The sequence below is a fragment of the Pteropus vampyrus genome, unplaced genomic scaffold (genome assembly GCF_000151845.1).
Source record: "Pteropus vampyrus isolate Shadow unplaced genomic scaffold, Pvam_2.0 Scaffold74, whole genome shotgun sequence".
Taxonomy (NCBI): Eukaryota; Metazoa; Chordata; class Mammalia; order Chiroptera; family Pteropodidae; genus Pteropus; species Pteropus vampyrus.
In genome coordinates, this window is record NW_011888855.1 from 8,995,059 (window position 1) to 9,022,192 (window position 27,134).

At 37.1% G+C, this 27,134-nt stretch overlaps 1 protein-coding gene across 1 annotated transcript in view; it reads left to right on the plus strand.

The window, feature by feature from the left end:
• KDM3B (lysine demethylase 3B) overlaps window positions 1–27,134 on the plus strand; it is a 55,919-nt gene that overhangs the window by 16,813 nt on the left and 11,972 nt on the right. Inside the window, exons 4-14 of the mRNA XM_011362428.2 lie at window positions 324–429; window positions 2,173–2,297; window positions 3,929–4,003; window positions 6,479–7,078; window positions 10,237–11,473; window positions 12,389–12,590; window positions 15,167–15,381; window positions 16,178–16,330; window positions 23,822–23,929; window positions 25,064–25,191; window positions 26,314–26,587. Of these exons, the coding sequence (XP_011360730.2) occupies window positions 324–429; window positions 2,173–2,297; window positions 3,929–4,003; window positions 6,479–7,078; window positions 10,237–11,473; window positions 12,389–12,590; window positions 15,167–15,381; window positions 16,178–16,330; window positions 23,822–23,929; window positions 25,064–25,191; window positions 26,314–26,587 (3,223 nt within the window). The remainder of the gene's footprint in view (window positions 1–323; window positions 430–2,172; window positions 2,298–3,928; window positions 4,004–6,478; window positions 7,079–10,236; window positions 11,474–12,388; window positions 12,591–15,166; window positions 15,382–16,177; window positions 16,331–23,821; window positions 23,930–25,063; window positions 25,192–26,313; window positions 26,588–27,134) is intronic.

A 27,134-nucleotide genomic window follows, 5' to 3' on the forward strand; every position in this document is an offset into this window, starting at 1 on the left:
AAAATATCAAATAAGCAAAAAGATTTATAAGGAATAAAATGTTTTGTGATCAAATAAGTATGAGAAACACTGACCTGAACAGAATTTTTTCTTACATTCTCAGAGCCTTTATATGCTATTGTAAAAAGATATGGTATATAATATTTCCTAAAACTAACTGATCTTAGCATCAGTTTTTGCAGAGCATCTCATGAGAGTAGGGTTCTACAGAACATTCTTTGATAAATGCTGATATAGAGCTTCTCGGGGGTATGATTTTATTGCTGGTTAGATATGATTGCTATTTGTTTTAATATTCATTTGTTTTCTTTTATCTTTACCAGATGGGAACAGATAGCCAAAACCAGATTCTTTTGGAACACGCTGCACTGAGAGAAACAGTTAATGCTTTGATCAGTGACCAAAAGCTGCAAGAGATATTCAGCCGAGGTAAGAACAGATAGATAGTCTTCTGTCTCTGAATTCAGAATCAGGTGTATGGTCAGTGTTGAAAGTGCTAGAATGGGGAGGACACAATGCAACTCTGAACATTTGTCTTCCTTTTGTGGGTAGAGTCAAGAGTATCTTCAGTTAGCTAGATCACTAGAATAGACTGGAAAAATAGGATCTCACTCAGACCACTGTTTCCTCTTTATATTACATTTCATATACATAGTTTTGTTGTGGGTTTTGTTTTGTTGTTTTTTTCATTTCTTAGATATTTACTAAGGCATAACCTTAATGAATATGAGCTAGAATAACTGCGAGCTAGAAAAACCTCTGCCCATGTTGAGCTTACTGTCCATAAGCGTCTTAAGGACTAAAGACTGGTTTTTGTTTTGTTTTGTTTTGTTTTGTTTTGTTTTAGGCGAGGCAACCCTTGGTTGACCTCACAGATTGCAAGGACCTTGTCAGCTTACAATCCCTTATTTTTTTATTTTTATTTTTTATGCTTACAGCACCTGGTCTTCCTAGGTGGTCTCCCATCCTAAAGACTGTTAATACCAACAAATAACAACTAAAGTGCAAGGTATATTCATAAAGGAAGGTGTCTACAGACTCATTCACATTAACAGCATGTTATCTTTTAAGAATGAAAACAAGAAAGAATTATTAGCTTTTTCTAGTTCAGATATAGATTTTGCCCAAGACTACACAGAAAGTAGACTGTTGCTTCATTTACCCTTCCCTTCATGTTGTACATCCATTCCTCTTCCTTTCTGAACCTCATCATGATCATGATTTTCAGTGAGATAGGGTCCTTGGTTCTCTTGTCAACTAAATCTAAACAGGTAAAGGTAGGAACACTGATCTATTTAGGGAAGGAGAGTATCAGGATAAAATGATCCTTAATAATCAAGAAAAGATGTGAGGAAGAAAGAATGTGAGGAAAATTTGATAGCAGAGAGAAGAAAGTCGAGTTGATAGAATAAGACGTGGAGATGTATATGAGAATGGATAGGAAATTAAGGAAACTTAATTAGAGCTCTGAGAGATCATTTAAAATAAGTAACGATTTAGCTATATAGATAGACTCAAATGTATAAGATATGCAAGAGAGAGAAACTGTCCTTGGAAGGCCAGCTGAAATTGCAGGGTAACATTACCAGCTGATAAAGTAATATCTTTGAAACTCTGTGTTCCTAGGAAGACAGGTGCTATATTTGTTCAGACTATTATTAGTGCAGAGGCTGGAAACCTCCTAAATTGAACTCTGCACCTACTGTTATTAAAAGTCAGATAGCAGAGTATAAATGGTTATAGATCATTCCTATGGTCGCTTAACTAAATAGTACATTCAACTGACTGGACTCCCACTTTTTTTATGTATATGTCAGATAGATCCAAGTATATTTTCATACTACCTGTAGTTTTTGATTTGTAGGTTTCCTTTCCCTTCCTTGTATAACTTCTAGAATTGTAAGATTGAAATAAGGTAGAACTAGAGGCCTGGGAGGTTCTAAGAAATCTCTAAATAAACTGAATTTACAAAGGTCACTGGGAAAAACCATTTTTTGTTTTGTTTCTAAATTGCTTAGTGTGTTAAATCTGAAAATGCTCTTTTATTCAACTCCATACAAGAGGACTGAAAGTACTAGATATTTATACCATAGTTTTCTTTCTGCTTTTAGAAACAATTACGAAAAACTATAGCTTAGCCAAAAATATTCAGTACTGACCGTTCTCTCTTAGGTCCCTACAGTGTTCAGGGTCACAGGGTCAAAGTATACCAGCCAGAGGGGGAAGAAAGTTGGCTCTACGGTGTTGTAAGCCATCAAGATTCCATCACCCGTCTTATGGAGGTATCTGTCACTGAGGTGAGGCTCTGTTATTTCGTCTAAGGTCCATCCATCACCTTACAGTGGGTGGTGTAGAGAAAGGGAGCACTTCACCTGTGTAAGAAGACTCAGGTTCCATCTCTGGCTCTATCACTTAATGATTATATGACCTTGAGAAAGGCTGTTCAACTTTCTTAATAACCTCACTGTTCTTATATGGAAATTAGAGGTAATTAGGTAACACCCCCCCCCGCCCCGCCCCCCCGCACCTCCCAGCACTGTTTTGGGAAGTAAAATATTGTATTTGAAAGTGCTTTGAAATCTGTAAAACAATATACAAATGTGAAGTGGTATTATCATTTTATTATATTCATAAAGGTTAGTAGTAGTTAAAAGTCTAGTCAATATTTGCTTTTGTAATATGCCACTCTCCTTTAGATACTAAAAAAGTTAATTGTTTCTAATGAAGTAAACAGAAAAAACATAGCATTTAGAGCTACCTGGAGAATTGTATAGGAAAAACAATAGAGGAGTGTTTTGAGGCAAATAAATATATGTTTATAATACCTTTGAATTGGTTTCAGACTTGACCATAGCAGTCACATGTAATATACACATAAATGATTTTATTTATGAGTTTTTAAATAATTATTAAATTTTCATTTTAAAATTTTAGACAATACACATTATAAAGTAGATATTGAAAGCTACCCCTTCCCCTAGGCAAATAGCACTACCCCCAGTGGTAACCATCATTAACAGTTTGGTATATATTCTTCCAAAGACCATGTGTGTATAATATTTATATATTATCTATTTGTATGATAATTATATAAATATATACTTTATTAACAGATGGGATAATATGATATCTATAGTTCTATAATTTACTTTTTTAATTTAATTGCAAATTAACATCTTTATTTGTAAATATGTATAGAAATTTGCCTTGTCCTTTTAAAATAGAGGCATTATATTCCACCGAATGGATATATCATGACTAATTTAATCTTAAATTGATGGACATTTACTTTATTTTTTTGAATTTATTTTTTTAATTGAAGAAATGATTTAAATTAAATTTTTTTTTACCCTGTCTACCTCCACACTGATGGACATTTAAATCATTGCCAGTATTTGTGCCAATTCAAATAATGCCCCAGTGAAATTCTTGAACATATATTATTGTACATTGCTTCACATTATTTATTGGAATAAATTCCTAGGTGTGGAAATGCGAGGTCAAAGGATATACACATTAAATCTGACAATGTCAAATTGGCCCCTCTCAAAAGCTTTTATTCTTCAATGGCAAAGTGGTGCTTTTAATGATTATTGGTTCTGAAGGTTTTCGTTTTCTGTAATGTACAGCATAGGAAAGTTTTAGAGATGCAAAATTTGAAATTAATATCCCAAAAATAGCCCTTGGGCATTTAACAAATATTTGAATGTTTACCATCGTCCAGACCTCGTTTCAGATATTGTTACACTAGAAATGAGTAAGGTAGTAGAGATCCCACTCTAGTGGAGGCTTTATTCTAGTAAAGGAGTAGAAACAAATAAAGAAATAATTACATAGATTAGAAAAATATGTAATTATGTCTTTAGTGCATAGGTATTAAATCTCTCCTCTCCCCTTTTCATATTATGTTATTCTGCTCCTACTGTAGAGTGGTGAGATCAAGTCTGTAGATCCCAGACTGATTCATGTGATGCTGATGGATAATTCAACGCCTCAGAGCGAGGTACAGTAATGGACTGAGTCTCTGAGCAGACTCATGAGCTTGCATTATGTTATTATGTCGATTCCTTATGTGTGTGTTATCCATGGGATGCCCTTTGGATTTGAGCTCTGGCTACTTACTGTAGATGTCTTGCTTTCTCCACAGTCTTATCTAATTAAGGGAGGATAGTCTCAAGAAAGAGACCTAGTCTGAGTAAACCCTTTTAATCATGGCTATGTTGCTTAGCCTTTTTAAAATCCATAGCCTAACTATTTCTTCTTACGTTATTGTAGGATAGGTATATTTTAAAGATACAGTAGACAGTTAAAGCTATAATAAGCAATAAGAATATTCATGACCTTACTCATTAATAAGAAATAAAGGAGAAGCTACATCCTCTTTTTCTTTCCATTGGATGGTAGTGAGCTCCAAGGGAATCTGAAATTCTGTATCCCAAGAAGATCAAATCAGACAGGTGCCTAGTGCAGTGCTCAGCACACAGTGGATTACTCTATAATAACTGTGACCCAGGCCAACTCTTGGTTCATTCAAAATTATAGCCCCCCAAAAAGGTGCATTATAAATCATTCCCTGAACCAATCAAGGAATCCGGTGTGGTTTTCCTTCAATAGGGCATTGACTAGCTGTGAACATATTTCTCATAGTCTCTTAGCACTTCTGTAATATTGCTATCTTGGCTACAAATAGGATAAATCTCTTGATTATGTTTACATAGCTGAAAACACCTGTTACTTTGATGATGGTATATTGGCCCCCATTTTTTTTCTTCCCGTCCTTATTTCATTTATTTAGTAAGCAACTGTTTTGTGCCAGGTACTATTCGCCTGATAGATATAGCTGGTCTCAGTGTCCTAGGCTGCCCACTCACATGTGAGTAGCTCACCATAAGTAGAACATACATGAGTGTTGTTGCTCAGGGAGGTTGCTTTGAGCCAGGTTGGCCAGATGAGTTACAGGTGAGATTTGCATTTTTCAGCAGCAGATGTTGATTCTTCCCTTTTTAATTTTGCCATGACGTGACTATCTTTTTAGCTAGATAGAAAAGCATAATTATTATTGACAGTCCTGCCAGATTTTACAGTAACCCTTCTTAGAGATCCGTGGTCACCTCGTCTTGAATGAGTGAGCAAGAGAGATTTCACTGATCATACTTCTGTAGTTTACAACTGGGTGATGATAGAGGTTGAAGAAGAGATAAAAAAGTTTTAAAACAATTCTTAGCAAACAGAAGTAGTTCTTGAATGAAAGATTTAGAAGCTTAGTTTAATATTACCAAAAGTATGAGGAAACAAAGAAATCTTGAGCTTTGATTAAGAGTTATGGAAGGAAATTGAAAGAGAAAAGATGAAAATGAAGGCAACAAAGAATAAAAAAATATAAGAACTAAAACTGACAAAAGAAATAAAATTTGAAAAAGTTTATTATAACAGCTATAATAATAATTACAACAGAGGTACAGAAGTGCACAAAGACTATAAATATTTAAGGGCAGTAAGGGTAGATTTATTAAATTAGTAAATATTAATGGTTAAATAGCTGTGTTTCATTAGCTTATTGCCACGTCAACACATTATCATCAGATTAAACTATCTGAAAGTTATCTGAGTAAAGCTAAAAAGAATACTTGCTTCAAGGTGGGATACCAGTCTGAATATGTTCCAGATACAAATTCTTGCTGCATAAAGGTTGTTTGAAGGAATGTTAGCTGAGTCCTAAGCCTCTCGCCCTATGTCCTTAGAGAATAAGATAGAAATTGCCCTTTCTACCCTGTATCTTTTAAGGTTATCTGGCCTTCTCAAATAAGGCACAAGTAAGATATCATTAGATAGGCTGAAATTATTGGATAAGCTGAGATTTGACTGGGCTGTAGTAGCCTGACTTTTTTGCTTTGCTCTGTCTAATGCTTTGAAATAAGGTCTGGAGATTTTTTTGTGTCTTTATAGTGTCTTTAAGAGCAATCCAAACCTGTCTCTGTTGGGCTCACTTTTCCTTTGGTCACAGACTCACAAATGTTGGTTTTCTTATTGTTGTCACCAGTTTTTAGTGACTTCTGGAGGAGGAGATTTTATATTGCAGTATTTTAAATGTCCGTTTCTGTCAAACAAGGAGATAAATATCAAGGAGAAAATGAACTCCCAGCCTAGCTTTGGTGTTCTATTTTGTAAAAGAAATCCCACAAATTTTTAAAACCTTCAAAAAAGTCCATTTAAGGAAGTAGTGCACTTTATTTAAGAGAAGGTTTGCCAAGTGAGTTCATCTCTAGTGACCATTATGTTGAATATGTGTGTGTAAATTGAGTCACTGGAAGATTTGAGCTTTTTGACGAAAGGGATGTCTTAGAGCCAGCATTGGAATTTGGCAATCTGTGCCTGCTTTGATTTTCTGCTTCTAGAGATGGGAAAGAGCTAACGGTTTATGGTTTTTGCAGAATGGAAAGTCCCTTGTAATAAATCTTTTTTGAATTTTGTTTTGTAGGGGGGTACGTTAAAAGCAGTAAAATCTTCCAAAGGAAAGAAGAAAAGAGAGAGCATAGAGGGGAAAGATGGCCGGAGGAGAAAAAGTGCTTCGGACTCTGGGTGTGACCCTGCATCAAAGAAATTAAAAGGAGACAGGGGTGAAGTAGACAGTAATGGGAACGATGGAGGTGAGGCAAGCCGAGGTCCCTGGAAAGGAGGGAATGCCAGTGGAGAGCCAGGGCTGGATCAGAGAGCCAAGCAACCACCGACTACATTTGTCCCCCAGATTAACCGCAACATTCGCTTTGCCACTTACACCAAAGAAAACGGCAGGACTCTGGTGGTGCAGGATGAGCCTGTAGGTGGGGACACACCTGTACCTTTTACTCCATATTCTGCAACCACAGGTCAGACACCTTTGACCCCAGAGGTGGGTGGAGCCGAAAGCAAAGAGGCAGGAAAAACACTGGAACAAGTTGGCCAGGGCATGGTGGCTTCAGCAGCTGTGGTCACTACTGCCAGCTCTACCCCAACCACGGTGAGGATCTCAGACACTGGCCTTGCATCAGGGACTGGGCCAGAAAAACAGAAAGACAGCCGGTCGCAGGCCCCAGGAGAGGTGAGTTGTTTCAGGGGCAGATTTGCAAGATTTGGGTTCACTCTTTCACCCTGCTTTGTTGGGAACACATTAAAAGGCATCTCAAATGCCACAGGAAAGGAGTATTTCTGAGATATGCTTAAATCGAACATGTGGATAGTCCTTTACTGCTCATTGGGCAAATGTGTATATTTTAATGACTTTATCAGATCTTAAGTCACCTGAACAGTTAGGCTACTCAAAACTGATGATACAACCCAATTTAATGAGATGTTAAAATAGATCTGATGGAGAATCTTTTTAATTCAGTTATCTACTTAGTTCACATGGTGGTTGAGCCTCCACCAGGCCTATGAGAGGCAAGGTTAATGGATTACAGTGTTGGTAGTCAACACTATAATAAGGCTATGTGAAAGCTACTATACCAAGCCATGTTTTAGTTCATAATTTTCTATGATATTTTCCCTTGAGATTGACCTTTTTATGATTGCATATGGCCATAAATTTTTTTTTTCCTAACTTAATCTTTTTAAGCCTTATCTGGAAAATTCGATGGAATTAATCACAGTAGTATCCAGCTTACTATTTATCTAATATGCCTGTATATCATTGCTGAAACTTTTGTTAATTACAAATTAACATTAAGTTGGCTCCATAATCAAATTTGAAACAATATCAGAATTAGTTATGACTCTTAATTTGGTCACCAAAGTATGATTTATGATGCTAGTCATATTTTTTTCAAGCTGGAATATAAAATACAAAGATATACTAAATGATTTTTTGAATTATGTATAGGAAACTACTGTGTGCTAAGTACTGTATATTACAAACAAAGAATTGAAATACCTATTTGAAGGAGCTCACGTCCTAAAATGGAATCATTTTAGGTATAGCAATGCCAGATAAAACATGGCATATACATTTCATCTGATTTTTTCCCCTCCCTAGAAAATGCAATTTGTTAATTCCTAGTGTGCAGGGGGAGTAGGGCAGAAGAGAAGAAGGCCTATGAATGCAAATTTCACACTGTTCATGATTTGTCCTCTGTTAGTTGACCAGCATTCTCAAGAGAACTAGGTGAAGATCTTATGTGGATTTCCAGTGTGTATGTCATCATAGTACTCAAATTAATTAAAATTATCTCCATGTTAAGGCAGTATGGATATAAATGGGGATTACAAAAAGACCAAGTTTTACATGCTACAAGAAGCGTTCCACTAAACGCTGCTATTCTTGAGAGTAGCAAAGCTGAATTGATGAAATGTGGATTCAAAGGACATTTTACAAACAGATTGGAGAAATTTATGTGATTACATCAGTAATTTTGCTAATGTGTCAACTTATGTATTCTTCTTGAGATAGGATTTTAAAATGTAGAAATGGATGTTTCCATTATAAAATCAAATCTAAAATAGGGACACAGCCCCCAGAAAATTTCTTGCCCTAAAAATTTAGTTGGAATCAGCTTGTCATCACTTTCTTATAAGAAAAGGATTTGTAATTTAATCATTTGAAGGAAAATGAAAGACCATCCAAATTGTTCTTTATTCATGTGTGTATTTATTTTTAAAGGGTAACTTTAGTAGTGAAACCTGAGCTACCATACTGGTTCTTTGCCATCATGCAGGTGTCAAGGCTCCTGGCCAAATCCTGCTAGTGAAACAACTGCAAAGCCTAGGACTGTGTCTGTCTATTCTCTTCTTTTTTGTTGAGAAGGGATTTAAGTCAGTGGTTGTCCGTTAGTGAGAAGGAAAAGAAAAAAGAATAATGAACTCTAAAATGCCCTGGAACTGTCTCTCTAGCAGCTGTCAACAAGTGGCCTTCCTGGTTCTTGTACCTCTGTGCCTCCCTCAAGGAAAATTTTAATGTAGATGTCTCTTGCATATTTAAAGACTACCTTAAGTAAATTAACACTCCCCCCTTTTTTGACATAGCCTTTTTGTTTATCTGGAACTTGCTTTTAGTTGTGGTAAAGTGACATATAAAATTTACCATTTAACCACTTACAGAGTACAGTACCACGGCATTTAGTACATCCATATGTTGTGCAACCATCACCACTGTCTAGTTACAGAAATTTTTATCACCCCAAAAGGAAACACTATCCATTAAGCAGTCATGGAATCATTTTTATTTCCAGTGTTTTAAAGTTAATGTTTAGGGATATCTTCTACTACCTGAAGGTTAATTTATTTTTAGTAATCTGTGGTTCATTAGTCAAGTGCTAGGATCTGAGTTTTATTAAATTAACACATATTGCCTAAGTTCTCATACCTACCTATGGATGTTCCTGTGTTTGTATAGGGGTATATAATATATACCCTTCTTTATACACGCACTCTTCTTTATTCACTTGCAGAAGTTAACATTTTTGAGGTAGAAAAAGGAAAGTGTTTTTTCATTGTCCAGTTTGTTTTGCTGAATGCTTTTGTTGGGTGGGTATATCATATCTACACTTTTACTGTTTGGGGACTTGTTAGATCCTAATGATAACATAACCATTAAAGAAACCATTGTGCTTTCTTTAATTTAACATCTTTAGGTCTAACTTTAACTGAGATAGATATTCAACTTGTAGATTGACTTGGACCCATAAATAAATGGCCTAATTCCAAAAAGGTCTATCTTCAGGAGTTTCAGACTAATAAAAGGATTTTTTTTTTAATGTACAATGGGCTTGTCATGGGGCTGAAGTCACTTTTGTAAGGTTGGAAATTTGCAATAGCTTATATAAATCAAAACTTTAACAAGAGCCCCTAAGGTCATTGAGGTAGATTAATATTACATGGTCACTTGGTATATTTCAAAGTAAAAGCTGATGTCTGTTCAGGAATTCTTTTTACCAATTCCCTGGTGGAGTCATTATTTCCAAATAGATACTAAGAAGTCTACATGTCTTCCTAGTGCTATGACATCCAATTGGCTAACAATTGGGAGTGGCAGGATGAATGGCATCCTGCTATCTCTAGCTCACCTTACTAAAGATGCTCTCTGTGTAGTCTGTGGCAGGTTTCTTCCCTAATGCTGGTGAAATCTGGTTACAAGAGCAGTTTTCATAGAATTGCAGGAGAGAGAAGTTGATTGGCCCACAGGAAATGTTTGCCTAGGTCCAAGAAAGAGATCATAAGGTTATCAAGAGAAACCAGCATCACTAACTCAGGCTATCTTCTTTTCAGAATTCAAGAAATTCTGTTCTGGCCTCTTCTGGATTTGGAGCGTCTCTCCCAAGTTTATCACAACCTTTGACTTTTGGAAGTGGAAGGAGCCAGTCCAATGGGGTTCTAACCACAGAAAACAAATCTTTGGGCTTCTCTTTTGGCAGTAGCTCTGCACCAGAATCTCAGAAAGACTCTGATCTCTCCAAAAACTTGTTTTTTCAATGCATGTCCCAAACTTTACCCACCAGTAACTACTTCACTACCGTTTCAGAGAGCTTGACTGATGATTCCTCCAGTCGAGATTCATTCAAACAAAGCCTTGAGAGCCTGTGTAAAGGCAGATCCACTCTTGGAGCAGACACTAAATCAGGCTCTATGGCTGGCAGCTCTGTGGACCGGAAAGTGCCTGCAGAGTCCATGCCCACCCTCACACCAGCCTTCCCACGGAGCCTCCTTAATGCCCGTACCCCAGAGAGTCATGAAAATCTATTTTTACAGCCCCCTAAACTATCCCGAGAAGAGCCCTCTAACCCATTCTTGGCATTTGTGGAGAAAGTTGAACATAATCCTTTCAGCAGCTTTGCATCTCAGGCATCAAGTAGCTCTTCTTCTGCTACCACTGTCACCTCCAAGGCAGCACCCAGCTGGTCCGAGTCTCACTCCTCTTCAGATTCGGCATCTTTAGCAAAGAAGAAAACCCTCTTCATCACAACTGACTCCTCCAAACTGGTGTCTGGTGTTCTGGGCTCAGCTCTTACCACCGGGGGTTCGAGCCTCTCTGCCATGGGGAATGGCCGTTCTAGTTCACCCACCAGCAGCCTCATCCAGCCCATTGAGATGCCTACTCTCTCCTCCAGCCCCACAGAGGAGAGGCCAACTGTGGGGCCTGGGCAGCAGGACAATCCCCTCCTCAAAACCTTTAGTAACGTCTTTGGCAGGCACTCAGGCAGCTTTCTGTCCTCTCCAGCAGATTTTTCACAGGAGAACAAAGCTCCTTTTGAAGCTGTGAAAAGGTTCTCACTGGATGAACGAAGCTTGGCTTGCAGACAGGACTCAGACTCCAGCACCAACAGTGACCTGTCAGATTTGAGCGACTCTGAGGAGCAGCTGCAGGCCAAGACTGGCCTGAAGGGGATTCCAGAACACCTGATGGGGAAGCTGGGCCCCAATGGAGAGCGCAGTGCTGAGCTGTTGCTGGGCAAAAGCAAAGGGAAGCAGGCCCCCAAGGGCCGGCCTCGGACCGCACCCCTGAAAGGTGATCCTGCTGGGGCTGTACATGGGATTGGCTCTGGCACTAGCTTCGAATGCCTGTCATGCTGTTGGGCAGCAGAGGCCCTCCCTGTGATGGAAAGTTCTATAATCTCATAGAATTACATAGCAAAAAGGGCCTAACAAAGACCCCTCATCAGACCCGATTCAGGGCAGAATTGTGTCTACATCAGCACTGTAAGCAGTATCTGTCCTGGTGAATGATAATCCCACAAAGGAAGATCCTTGATCTTCCTTGGTAGTCTGTTTGGTCAGGAACTTTCCTTGGGGTTTTTCTCATTCCTTTCTACTCTTTAGCCTATCCTCTTTAATTACTTCAGGAGAGTTACTGAGTATTGGTCTCCATTTTCACGTAGCAGCCTTTCATTGACTTAAAGCAAAGAGAATCACCCCTCACTTTGCTTCTCTCTGGCACATGTAAAAGGTTGTAATGCCTTTTCCAAAGCCATTAAGTCCTATGGTGTGAGATTATGGTCCAGAAGTGTATAAGAGCTGATGGTAAAAAAAAAAGTCTGGTGATAAAAGTAGCTGTCGTCATTAGGAGCTGTTATCCCATGGGAGCCAAAAGCCCTTGATTAGTTGGACAGTTATATCCTGAGGGGCTAGAGAGAACTGATGACTACCTTTTTTCTCTTTGGGTTTTCCTCACCCATGCCCAGAATTGTTTCACTATAATGAGGCACCTCCCACAAATTCTCCATGGTTCTTAGCTCCCAAATGAAGCCTCTTTGCTCTCTCTGTTCCCTTTTTGTCACGGATGGACCTGATGGGCACATGCCCAAGCAGTGCAAAGAGGAGTGGCCCAGGTCAGGACAACTATCTGTCCTCAGAAGGATCACGTTCATTGGGTCTCATTTATACCTGTCATGACCAACCATTTCTCCTCCCTCCCTTGCCACAGTTGGCCAGTCAGTCCTGAAAGATGTAAGCAAAGTGAAGAAGCTAAAGCAATCCGGAGAGCCCTTCCTGCAGGATGGGTCATGCATCAATGTAGCCCCTCACCTGCACAAGTGTCGTGAGTGCCGCCTGGAGCGGTATCGGAAATTTAAGGAACAGGAGCAAGATGATTCCACTGTTGCCTGCCGCTTCTTTCACTTCCGGAGGTACCCAGACTTTTTTTGTGTCCTTCCTAGTTTCCATTAGTGACACGTAACTCCCATTGTTATTATGAATCAGTAAACATCACACCATCTTTCTCTTTGTTTTTCTTACCCCTTTGCTCTCAGAGTCTGTGCTGTGGCTAGACGATAGTAGCCAGTTAGTTGTTTGAATTGCAAAATGACACGTGGCTTTGTCCTTGAAGAATTGAATTTGAACCTTCTCAGCTGCCAGCCCCTCAGCTATGTTGATTTAGTCCTAATTTGGATTCCATTTGAAATCAGTAACTTGAGTCCCGTAGAAGGAAGGGGATATAAGATTAAGAGATAAGTGAATCATCTTTGAATTAGAGATAACTGAAAAATCCTAGGAATATTCCCTGCCTTTACCATACATTAGCTATTTAGCCACTTTTCTTATGCTCGATAAACTTAGAAGAGGAATTTCTTATAAATGATCTTTTAAAGGTCTTTAATTTTTAAAATAAATCCAAATGGTTTATCCACATGGTGTGTATTCACTTATTCAGCAGATGTTTATTGAGCACATAACGTATGCTAGTCATCGTTCTGGACGCTGAGGATTAGCAGTGTACAAAACCATCAAATTCCAGCCCTTGAGAGGTTTGCATTTTAGTTTGGGACAATAAGTAGGAAAAAAAATTAAATATATGGTATATCAACTAATATTAACTATGAGAAAAAATAGAAAGAGGAGGCTAGAAAGTCTGTAATTTTAAATAGGGTTATTTGAGAAAGATATTTGAGTAAAAGACCTGAAGAAGGTGTGGGAGTAAGCCACACATTTTTCTGGGAGACAAGTATTCCAGGTAGAGGGTACAACAAGAGCAACTATCCTGAGGCTGGAATATACCTATTATGTTTATGGAGCTAGGGTGACTAAAATTAAGTAAGAAGGAAGAAAGTTAAGGTCAAAGAGTTAATGATGTGTTCAGATTTTAAAGTTCTCCTCTAAGGGCCTTTATGCTGAATAAGAAGTCATTGGAGGTTTTGAGCTGATGAGTGACACTGATGAATGTTTTAAAGGAGCACTGTGACAATCTTCTTGAGAATAGATTACATTGAGGTAAAGGCAGAGAGAAGCTGTTGGACTTATCCAGGTGAGAAATGATAGTGGCTTAGGGCAGGGAGGTAGCAATAGAGGTGATGAGAAGTTGTTGGATTAAGGATATATTTTGAAGATAGAGCCCATATGATTTTCTGATGGGTCATATGTGGAATATGAAAGAAAAGAGTCAAGGATGATTCTATGGCTTTTGGCCTGAAAACTAGAAGAATGGAATTTCCATTTACTGATAAGGAGATTTCTTAGGGAAAAATGGAGTTGGAATGGAAAATGGGGGATTTTAATTTGGGCATGTTAAGTATGAGTTGTTTATTAGAATCCAGATGGAGATGTTGAAAGGGCAGCTGGATATACAACTCTAGAGCTGAGAGAAGAGGTCTATACTGGAGGTAAAAATTTGGATGTCACTAGGTATTTAAAACTGTGAGTCTAATCGAGATCATGTGAGGAATCAGTGTAGACAGAAGAGAAGCATTCCAAGGGCTGAGTTCTGGAGCTTTCCAACATTTAGAGATGGGAAAGATGAAGAGGAACTAGTAAAGGAGGCGGAGAAAGAACAGCCAACTTGGTATCCTGGAAGACACTCGAAGAAAATATTTCCAGGAAGGAACAATGAACTATGGCAAATGCTGCTGATAGGGTCAGGTAAAATAAGGACTGGAAGTGACCGTTAAATTTAACAAGGGAATGACCTTGTCAGAAACAATTTTGGTAGATTGGTGGGGGAAAGCATAACAGGAGTGGATTAAGAAAAAATAAAAACTGGAACAATCACTATAGACAACTTTAAAGAAACTTCTCTAACAAGCAAATAAGTGGAAGAGGGTGTGGGGTCAAGAGGATTTTTGAGATAGAAATTTTGAGAGGATTTTTGTGAGAGATTGGGCTTTGCTGGGACTTAGTTCATTCACTGTAGCAGAAGATCAGATGGAGTACATGGGCCCAGTTGCAGGAAGGTGTAATAGTATGGTGGTGAGAGTTTGTGGGAGTTCTCTTCTGGCTACTTATATTTTCTCAGTGGAATACTTAGCAGGGTCTTCATGGGGAAATAATATTGGAGGTTTAAAAAAGAAAGGATGGGATAGGAAACAGGCAGCTAGAAGAGGGAGTGCACCAGGAAACTGTACTGTGACTGCCAGGCAATATTAAGGGCTCACTTGATGTAGGTAGGCATGAACTTAGAGTGTGACAGTGAGCTCTATGTGTTTTTCCCTGGTCACATCTAGTGATATGGGCATAGCTATATACTCAGTGGATGGATAAAGTGGTAGCCATTTCTTGGGACAGCTTTTCAAAGAACCCAGACCTACTAAGTATTAACAAACCTTATTAGTGTAAAGAATCTACTTTGTTGGTCAGATGTGGTGAAAATTCTTAATTCAGCCTGATTCCTGTACAGTCTCATTTGATTTCTTTTAGGTCCTAGGATATAGGTGTGTGTTAGTTTGCATGGCTGCTACTGCTTACCATTTGTTTGACTAACTTCTTGTCTCAGGTTGATCTTCACTCGAAAGGGGGTACTCCGTGTGGAGGGATTTCTGAGTCCCCAGCAAAGTGACCCTGATGCCATGAACCTGTGGATTCCCTCTTCTTCTCTAGCAGAAGGAATAGACCTAGAAACCTCAAAATACATCCTGGCCAACGTTGGGGACCAGTTTTGCCAGCTCGTGATGTCCGAGAAGGAGGCCATGATGATGGTGGAGCCACACCGTAAGGCATCCTCTGGCTCGTCTTCCAGGCACTCCTAGTTGAAACTTTAGTTTTCTTTTGCTTAAAGGGAGGAGTGGAAGGAGTGGCAAATGGCATTTTCTATAAATGAATTAATGAACAATAAGAATAAGACTTCTCTTTCTAGCAAACTGTATAGTTTAGGCCCTAACTCTATCCAGCAGACCTCATTCTTTCTGTTTTTTGGCACTTAACCAAAAACTCCTTCCCTGCTTGCCTTTCATTTTTATGAAATTATATCACAGCTGCCATAATATGCATGTTGATCCTTGTTTCGGTTTAGTTCACTCTGAATAATTTCAGCTTGCTTTGAACCAGTTTATATCAGTAAGCTATACTCTGTGGTTTGTACATAGATTAAGTGCTACTGGGTATAATGTTTCACACCTAGAACCCACATTATTCAGACGTTTACGATATTTCTATGTCTGTGAGATGCTAGATCCTATTTCTAGGCTAAGCAGAATTATACAATGAAAGTATGTTCCACATTTCAAAAGAAGAATCTTGGTATTTCAAACTCCCCTAAATTTTATGAAAATTTTATGGTATTACAAGTGGCAGCATATGAGACATTCATTCACTATTGACACATGTTGAGAAATATTAGAAATTTCATGTATTTTCTTTCTCTTACAATTGTAGAGACACACACTTCACAAATCTCTTGAGTATTATTGCTGGACAAAATGACGAGTAAGAATCAGTGGATTTGGGGTCTTTTGCTGTTGTTGAGGATGGTCAATGCCAACAGTATTTCTCTTCCTCTTTCCACCAGAGAAAGTGGCATGGAAACGAGCAGTACGTGGTGTACGGGAAATGTGTGACGTATGTGAAACAACTCTCTTCAACATCCACTGGGTTTGTCGCAAATGCGGCTTTGGGGTCTGCCTTGACTGTTACAGGCTCAGGAAAAGCCGTCCACGCAGTGGTAAGCAAGTACTGTACTTTGCAGTTCTTATATAACCTGGCAATGGAAGTATGGCACTTGGGAATTGAAGTAGGAATGGGTTTTTGCCCCATCTTTAGCTGCTTAGCTTCATTCTTTACAATTGCCAGTGCTTCGGCCTAATTTGGAGGGCTAAAACAATCAAAGAAAGGGTAATTGTGCATCATCTTTTTTTTTAAATAACATTTTTATTGAGATAGAATTCACATGCCATAACACTTGCCATTTTAAAGTATATAATTTAAAGGTTTTCAGTGTATCCTCAAGGTTGTGCAGCTGTCACCACTATCTGATTCCATTTTCATCACTCCAAAAAGAAAACCTCAAACCTATTAGCAATCACTCCCTATTCCTTCCTTTCCTCAGCCCTTGATAACCATAATCTACTTACTGTCTCTATAGATTTGCCTTTTCTGTGTATGTCATGAATGGAATCATACAATACTTGGCCTTCTATGACTGGCCTCTTTCACTTAGCGTACTGTTTTAAAGTTTCATTGTGTCATAGCACATATCAGTAATTCATTAATTTGTATTGCCAAATAATATTCCATTGTATGGGTATATTACATTTTTTATCCATTCATCAGTCAATGGATTATTTCCACTTTGGGCTATTATGAAAAGTGCCACTATGAACTTCTGTACACAGGCTATTTTGTGAACATGTTTTCAATCCTTTTGAGTATATACCTAGGAGTGGAATTATTGGATCATATGACAGTTCTATTTTAACCCTTTCAGAAACTGCTAAACCATATTCCAAAGTAGTTGCACAATTTCTTAATCCTACCAGCAATATATGTGGGTTTCAGTTTTTCCATATCCTTACCAACACTTGTTATCTGTCTTTTTATTATAGCCATCATAGTGGCTGTAAAGTAGTATCTTCTTATGTGGTTTTGATTTGCATTTCTTTGATGACAAATGCTGTTAATCATCTTTTCATGTGCTTTTTGGCCCTATGTTTATCTTTGGAGGAATGTCTATTCAAATCCTTTGCTTACCTTTGTTCTTGCTTTATCTTATTACATACCAAGAATCTTCCTTGCTCCTTGACCTCCTCTTCATTCTTCTCCCGCTCAGAGATAAGTGTAACTGTCATAACAGTGGTTTAGAGCCTAGGCTACTGGGATTTGAAACCTACTTCCACATCTTATTACACCAACTATGGTATCTTGGGCTAGTTACTTAACTCCTCAGAGCCTCAGTTTTCTTATCTATAAAGCAAAGATAATGTGAGTACTTCTCTCACAGCTCTGTTGCGAGGTTTAAATGAAATAGTGTATGTAAAGTGGTTAGCACAGGGCCTGACACCCACTAGGTACTGCATGGTAAGTAGCTATTAGATATTCCACTTCTGCCTATGAGTGGTAAATTGCTACAGGAATTGCTCTCCTACCACACACGACAAGAAAACCAGGCAAAAAATAGGAAACCACAGTTTCAGACATTGGACAACAGACAGCATAAGTCTGATCCCTATGAGAAGAGAAGAAACAAAGTGAACACTACAATTGCCCCAGTTTACTGCCTGGAGGCAGTTTCCAGGCTGTAGCACAGGGAAAGACAACTAAAACAGAGTTTGGCAATCTGACTGAGTTGAGAAAGAGATCAATCTGAAAACAGTGAGGCAGAGTACTGAAGAGGTAAGAACTGTGTAGAGAGAAAACACTGAGATCTGCAGAGATCATCAGTTTTTGGCTATATAGTGGTCTTCATATGCATGAGATGAAACTCCTCAAGGCCCCAAAAAAGAACTTTCAGAAAGCAATTGACTGAATAATTTATGGAACTCGCAGTTTGTATACCCATCAGCCAGAGAAAAGAGACACTGAGTAGAGTCCAAAAGGGTAACACCTCAGTCGTGGGACTAATTTAGTCCCAGAATAGAAGCTTCTCTGGAGCTGCTGTAACAAAGTGTAAAGCAAGCCTTGGAAGGATCATACTGATCTGCAAGTTGCTTAACTATATGCCAGACTAAAACCAAACTTTATCTAAAGGATTATAACAAATCTAATATTCAGAAACATAAATGTCAGAAAGCTCTGTGTTCAATCAAGAATTATCAGGTATGCAAAAAAAGCAAAATACTATGACCAGTAATCTGGGGGAAAAAGTCAGTCAATAGCAACAAACCCAGAAATGACATTAGTGATGGAATTAGTGCAAAAAGACCTTAAAGCAGCTATTACAAATTTTATAAATATGCTTAAGGACATAGGAAAACATGAAAATGACGAGAGAAATAGAAAATACATAAAACACCCAAATGAAACTTCTAGAGATGAAAAATATCTCAAAAAAAAATTAACACTACTAGGATTAATAGCAAATTAGACACTGCAGAAGAACCAAAACAGTGAGCTCGAAGACATAGCAATAAAAACTATCCAAAACTAAGCATGGAGAGAAGAAAGATTTAAATTTATTTGAGGAGTGTCTTGCTGAACTACAGAAAGTATCAGGCAATCTATTGAACATATAATTGGGATTCCAGAAAGAGAAAGGATGGGAGGGCAGAGACAAAAATACTTGTGCATTTGCAAAATTTGGCTTTATTAGCCAAAAAATTCCAAATTTGATGACAATTATAAAACCACAAATCCAACAATACACCTCAAACAGAAGAAAAGTTAAGAAAACTACACCAAAACTCATCATAACCAACTTACTGAAAAACAGTTATAAAGAGAAAAGAAGCAACAGATTCACACTACAAAGTTAAAGGTAGTCATTTGAGCAGAAGAAAATGATATGGAAATTTGGATTTGCACAAAGAAATGGAGAATAACCTACATGGTAAATGTAGATACACATAAAGACCTTTTTTTGTTGTTATTTTTAACCTTTTTAAAGATAATTGTTTAAAGTAAAAGTAGTAACAATGTGTTTTACAGGTTTTACAGTGTATATAAAATTGAAATATGTAATAACAGCACAAAGGAAAGGAGGGAAAAATGGAAGTATAGTTTTGTAAGAGACCTACTATATGTAAAGTGGTAAAATATTTGAGGATAGAATGTAATAAGTTAGATACTACAAACCCGTAGAAACCACTAGAAAATAAAGAGGTATTGCTAATAAGCCAAAGGTGGAGACAAAAATCAAATCGTAAAAAATAGTTAATTCAAAATAACAAAAACAAAATTTAAAAATGGGACTAATAGAAAACAAATAGCAAGATAGTAAATTTAAACCCAGCAATATAAATAATTACATTAAATATGAATAGATTAACACTTATTAAAAAGAAGATATTGTCAAATTGTTTTTTGCAATTAAAATGCTGTCTATAAGAAACCAACTTTAAATGAAGACACAAGTAGGTTAAAAGTAAAAAGATGTTAGGAAATCTAACTCTGGGTGGTGAATACACAATGCAATATATATAGACTTACTGTTGAATGATACACTTGAAACTTATTTGTTTTTGTTAATGTCACCCCCCAGTAAATTTTAATTGAAAAAAAAGTAAAAAAATGAAAAATGATACATCATGACTCACACTATTCAAAAGAAAGCTGGAGTAACTAAATTAATATCAGACCGGATAAATTTCAGAGCAAAGAATATTAATATGAATAGGTACATTATCTAATATTAATAAAGGGCTTGATTCATCAATAGGATATAACAATCTTAAAATATTTATGCACTTACTATCAGCTTTAAAGCATATAAAGCAAACACTGATGAAACTGAAAGGAGAAATGGAGGTATCTACAGCTATACTTGGAAGTTTCAAAAACCTTCTCTCAACAATGGATAGAACAAGTATACAGAAAAATCAGTAAGAATATGAAAGACTTAAACAACACACCATCAATCAGCTTAACCTGACTGACAGAACACATCATCCAATAGTAGCATACACATTATTTTTGCATTCACGTGGAACCTTTACCAAAATAGACTATAAAAATTATATTTTGGGTTATAAAAGAAGTCAATAAATTTAAGGCTTGTTGAAATCATATAGAGTATGTTCTCTGATCATAAAATAATAAATTAAAAAGATAGCTAGAAAAATCCAGATATTTGGAAATACAGTTCTAAATATCCCATGGATCAAAGGGAAAAATCACAAGAGAAATGAGAAAATATTGTGAAATAAGGTTAAAACACAGCATATTATTTGTGGTATGCAGTTAAAGGAGTGCTTAGAGGAGAATTTATAATTGTAAACACCTCTATTAGAAAAGAAGAAATATTTAAAACAGCTAAACTTATGTCTGGAAAAACTAGTAAAAAAAAATCCTGGGAAGTTACAATTTACCAATATTAGGAATGAGGGGACATCACTATAGATCATTCAGACATTAAAAGGATTCAATAAAATTCTGAACAACATTATACTGAGACATTTGACAAAAATATAATAGAGAAATTCCATGAAAGACACAAACCATCAAAGTTCCTTCATAAAGAATTAGGTAACCTTAATAACCTTATATTAAGAAATCGTTTTTGTAGTTTAGAATATCTTCTAACAAAGAAAACTTGAAGCCCAGATGGCTTTACTAGCAAGTTATGCCAAACATTTAAGAAGGAAATAATAGAAATTCTATACAAACTCTTTCAGAAAATAGGAGGGAACACTTACCAACTCATTTTATGGAGCCAGCATTACACTGTTATCAAAACTGGATGAAGACAGCAAGCAAAACTACAGACCTAATGTTTCTCATGAACATAGATGTAAAATCCTTTCATAATATTTAAGTAAATTTAAATCTATAGATACATAAAAAGAATGATACATCATGACCAAATGGGGTTTATTCCATTAACGGAAGGTTGGTTTAACATTTGGAAATTAGTCAATGCAATTGACTGTATTAATGGAACTACATAATTATCTCAAGACACGTAGGAAATTCATTTGTCAAAATTCTCAGAAAACTAGATCATGCATTCTCTATAGGGGTGAAAATTGGTTCTTGGCATTGTAAGATATTACAATGGTTTGTGTCCTTCCAGATGGCCATAGTACATAAAAATACACAGTATATTTTGTATTCAAGTTTCATGGGGCAGGATGCACAATTACACATACACAAAATGTCTAAAAAGGTTCTTTATGTGATGGAGGGAAATAAAGAAATAAAAGTGGAAAAACACTGAACTAGTTATAGACAGGAACATCTCACATAGTGTGAAAAACTGAGTTTTCCCCCCTAAGAACAGGAACAAAGCAAGGATGTCCACTTTTCACAACTTCCATTCAACATTGTGCTGAGGTTAGTCATCATGAAGATAGACAAAAGCATAATCAAAAAAAATGAAAGGCATGTAGGTTGGAAAGAAGTGATATGGTTTTTATTCTCAGATGATACAATCATCTATATAGAAAAATCTCAAGAAGTCTATATAAAAAGCTACAAAAATAATGAGTTTAACAAGATTGTAGAATACAAGTCAGCATAACAAAAGTCAGTTATATTTCTGTATAATGTCAATGAACAATTTGAAATTGAATTTAAAAATTAATGTCATTTATGGTAGAATAAAAAAACATGACGTGTTTAGGGATAAATTTAGCAAATATGTAAAAAACACCTACTTAAGAACACAACATTGCTAAGAGAAATTAAAGAAGTCTAAATGGGGAGATATATTTGTGAGTAGAAAATTAAATATTAAGATGTCAATTAAATGCAGTTCCAATCAAAATCTCAGTTGATCTTTTTGTAGAAATTGCCAAGCTGATTCTAAAATTTATATGACATACAAAAGACCTAAAATAACCAAAAAAGAAAAAGAAGAATAAAGTTGGAGGATTTATACTACTTTGTTAGAAGACTACAGTAAAGCTACAGTAGTTAAGGCACTGGCAGTACTACTGAACAGAGTCTATATGTAAACTCACACATATACAGTCAGCTGATGGTTGACAAAGGTGCCAAGATAATTTAATAGGGAAAAGATAGTCCTTTCAACAAATGGTTCGGGAGTAATTTTATACTTATATTCAAAGAAATAAAATGAACTTTTGTTTTTACTCACACCATATACAAAAAAATTGACTCTTAAGTAAATCATAGACCTAAACATAAAAGCTAAAACCTCTAGGGGAGAAAAATAGAAGAAAATCTTCGTGTCCTTGTTTAGATAAATATTTCTTAGATATACCATAAAAAGCAAAAGAAAAATTTAATCGAATTAGAAAACTTTTGCTGTCAAAAGACACTTAAGTAAATGAAAAGTCAAGCTACAGACTGGGATAAAAGATTTGCCAATCACATATTTTCTAAAGGACTTCTGTGACAATAAAGGCTTCTTACAACTCATTAACAAGAAATCAAAGAACCCAGTTTTTAAACAGGCAAAAGATTGGAACAGATGCCTCAAAGAAGAGAAATCAGTGGAAAATAAGCACATGAAAAAAAATATTACTTATTAGCAAAATGCAAATCAAAACTTTAATTAGAAACCACTGTGTCCAATAGAATGGCTAAAATTTTGAAAGCTTACAGTACCAAGTTTTGTGAAAGATGTGGAAGAACAAGAAATGTTAAACACTGCTAGTAGGAATGCAAATTGATACTATCACTTTGGAAAACAGTATGGCCATTTTTAAAAAATTTAAACATAAACTTAACATATGACCCACAACTTACTTCTAGGTATTTATAAAGAAATGAAATCATGTCCATACAAAGACTTGTACTTTATAGCAGCTTTATTCACAATAGCCAGAAATTAGAAACAATCTAAATGTCTGCCAGCTGATGAATGGGTAAACAAAATGTGTTATATTCATACTATAGAACAGTGGTCCCCAACCTTTTTGGCACTAGGGATCAGTGCTCCTATGAGAATCTAATGCCTAATGATCTGAGGTGGAGCTGAGGCGGTGATGCTAGCGCTGGGGAGCAGTTGCAAATACAGATGAAGCTTTGCTCACTCGCCTGCCGCTCAACCTCCTGCTGTGCGGCCCAGTTCTTAACAGACCACAGACCTGTACCGGTCCGCAGCTCAGGGATGGGGACCCCTGCCATAGAATACCACTCGGCCATAAAATGGAGTGAATTACTGAATAGATGCAACAATATGGTGAGTCTCAAATCATGCTGCTCAATGAAAGAAACCCAGCACAAATGACTATATACTATTTGCTTCTAGTTACATGAAATTCTAAAAATAGTAAAACTTTAGTATTAGAAAGTTGATCAGTGGTGCCAGTGGTATTGGCTACAAAGGACTCAAGGAAACTTTAGGAAGGAAGATGAAAATGTTCTATATCATGATTGCGGTAGTGTTTATATAACTGTACATTTGTTAGAACTCATTGTAGTGTACACTTTAAATCGTTGAATTTATTGTGTGTAAATTATATCCCGTTGAAGCAGATTTTTAAAGAGTTAGCCATTACCTTTTTTGGTCCATGAGAAAATTGGCTTTTGCGGTCTGAAACTCCAGCTTATTGAGAGGGATACATCTTATGAGGGTCTTTCACTTCTGTTTTAGAGACAGAAGAGATGGGTGATGAAGAGGTTTTCTCCTGGTTGAAGTGTGCAAAGGGGCAGTCTCATGAACCAGAGAATCTCATGCCCACACAGATCATCCCTGGTACAGGTAAGAAAATTCCTATTTTAGATTTGGTAGGAAAAAAATATTTTTAATTGAGATACAACTCACGCATCATAAAGTTTGTCGAAATGATTTGTCTCAGCCTGATTTTTCTGTTTTGAAGCCTCAGCAGATATCTCTGAGAAGCTGATTCTTTATATATGTGTTAGATTGTATGCAGCCACTGCACACTTTTTGCTTCACCTTTCTGGTGGGAGAGCAAATGATATCTGGTTACTACTTTTCTAGATAGCATTTTACATTCCTATGGTTGGCAGGACCAGAATAGAAAAAGTCAGTCCCCATGCTGCCAGAAAGATCTTTGGTTTTAGGCTTGTTAAAAATCTTGCTGAAGCTAATCAAACCTCTTCAGACCATGAAGAAGGCGGCTTAACAGTAGGAATAAATGGTCATATTTGTGTCACATTCCCAGTTTACTTCAGTGATTCCTCCAGAAAGTCTGTTTCCAGCTTGTATTCTTCCACTAACATACATGCATCGAAGATGGCGAATCTGCAGAACTGCTACCTATATTCTTCTCCACTAAAGAAAGTGGGGTGGGGGAGGGGGGTGCATTCCTGGATCCTTTATACCCCATTGCTTCCCAGCAGCAGAAGGGCTCCCTGAGTACAGTGGTAGGGTGCCTGTGCACTGCTGGTGCAAGCATTGGTTAAAGGTTTGTGTAAAGTCTACATTGATCCTTTTTTCTCCTACTTCTTTTTTTTTTTTTTATGTATAACTTACAGTAAAGTACATAAATCTTAAGTATACATTTCAAAATATTTACATACTCTTCCACATTAAGGAATCTACCCTTATAAGTTTCCCCTGGAGGACACCGTGTTAGGTTTTGTAGAGGAGGGAGAAAGTGTAGATTAATGAATGGTTAAGAGAACACAGACTTTAGGGCTACGTATACCTGGTTTAAAGTCTTAGTACTTCTATTGGCCAACTATATGTACTTCAGTAAACAACCTAACTTCTGAGTCTCGGTTTCATCATCAAAAATTGAGGAGAAAAGCTGCTGCCTCGTGGAAATGTGGTAAGAATTGAGAGAGATAATGTAAATAAAGTCTTTAACACAATACTTGGCACATTCAAGCATTCTGATGTTAAGTGTTATTATTGTCTTTTTTCCAGCTCTGTATAATATTGGAGACATGGTACATGCTGCCCGTGGCAAGTGGGGAATTAAAGCCAACTGCCCTTGTATTAGTCGGCAAAACAAATCTGTGTTGAGACCTGCTGTCACCAATGGGATGTCACAGGTAAAGTGGTGTTTTTGGGTATAACTGAATGAAACTTAAGTTCTTAGTACCAGGAAATGTTTCATTTTTTACCTCTTGCCCCAGCCTTTCCTAGGATTCCTGAGAAATTAAGGAATAGGAAAGAAAGCCTTTCTATAAAGAGCCTAAGAAGAGTTACTCAAAGGGTTTTAATTCCTCCTGACTGGCAAAAGTTTCATCTTTAGAACCAATTCAGACTTAGTTGATAAATACCACAAGAGATTCTGTTCATTTTGTCAAGATTTATACTTCAGGGTCCTGTGCTGGTGAAGAGTATAGAAAAGGTTACTAGGAATACCAACCCATCTGTGTGTATAGTCCTTGTCCTTGTCATGTTAGGTACAGAGAACAGAAATATGAATATTGGCATTCTGAGCTGGGATCATCCTACCCAGAAAGCAATCCAGGCCTCCAGACTTCCAGAGGCTGTTGATTTTGTCATTGTTCTGTCAGAGGTGGAGGTCATTACTTTCTGACGATGACTATTTTGAACAAGAGGCTGTTTTTTAAACACACACACACACACACACACACACACACACACACACACACAAACTGTTTACATTGCAGGCCCAGGAATGCTACTACTAACACATAGTCAAAAGAGGCATAGGGATTAATGCTTAAGAATCTTGACATATATTTTCAGTAGGGTTGCCATATTAGAGCAAATCATGTGGAAAATTTAGCAATAGAATAATAAACATTTATTGAGTTTATGTGTGCCAGAAACTATGCTAAGTTCTTTGCATGTACTATCTCATTTAATTCTCAGAACAGCTCTATAAGGTCAGGTTCTAATCACCATTTTGCCATTGCAGAATTTGAGCCTCAGACATACTAAACAAAACCCTATTTTATTTTCAAGTCTTATTCACTGCTCTTTCCACATAACCTAGCATAGTTTCTGTCACATCATAGGACTCAATAAATTTATGTTGAATGAATGAATGAGTGAATGAATGAGTGAATGAAATAGCAGTTTATGGGACAATTTCAGATTGTTTTCCCAGACCTACTTAGTGTCAGCAGCCAATACTCTTTGTATTTTACATTTTCTACACAAAGAGAGCCCTCTAACCATGTTGGCCTCCTGTGCTTTAGCTTCCTAGCATAAACCCTAGTGCCTCTTCTGGAAATGAAACCACCTTCTCAAGCGGAGGAGGAACTGCAGCGGTAACAGCTCCAGAGCCCGATCCCAAAGCCGACAATACTGACATCAGAGTTGATGAGCCTCCAAAAACAGAGAGTTTGGCATCAAATAGCAATAGTGAGCTAAAAGCCATCAGGCCCCCTTGCCCTGACACAGCCCCACCCTCCTCTGCCCTGCACTGGTTGGCGGATTTAGCTACTCAAAAGGCTAAAGAAGAAACAAAAGGTGAGATGGATGCAAACCTCTGTTCTGCCTGTAGGTGGAACACTTGAGTTTTTCTGGGATTCTTCAGACTCACACATTACCATCCACATGTATGAAACATACCACTTGCTTTCTCTGGCCGATCACATAAAATGAGGGAATCCTTTTCAACTTCTTTCTAAAAGTGGAGCTTTTTTTAAAGGCACATGCCTGGGCTCTACCCCAGACCTCTTTAGTCAGAATTGATGCAAGGTTTTTAATAATCTTCCCAGATGGCTCTGTTATGCCGCCAGGGTTGAGGGCTAGACTTAGTTTTTTAATGGGCACAAGAATCATGGGGAAAATTGTTAAAAATGCAGATTTCTGTGCCCCACCAGAACTATTAAATGAGGACGTCTTAGAGTAAGACCAAGAATCTCAATTTTTAATAAGTACTCCATGTGATTCCAATACAAGTGTTCTGAAGACCCACTTGAAGAAACACTCACTATCTTAGAAAATGAGGGAGATGAAGAATGGATGGAAACAGAAGGAAGTTTGAAATCCAGATCTGGAAAAGAAAGGAAGA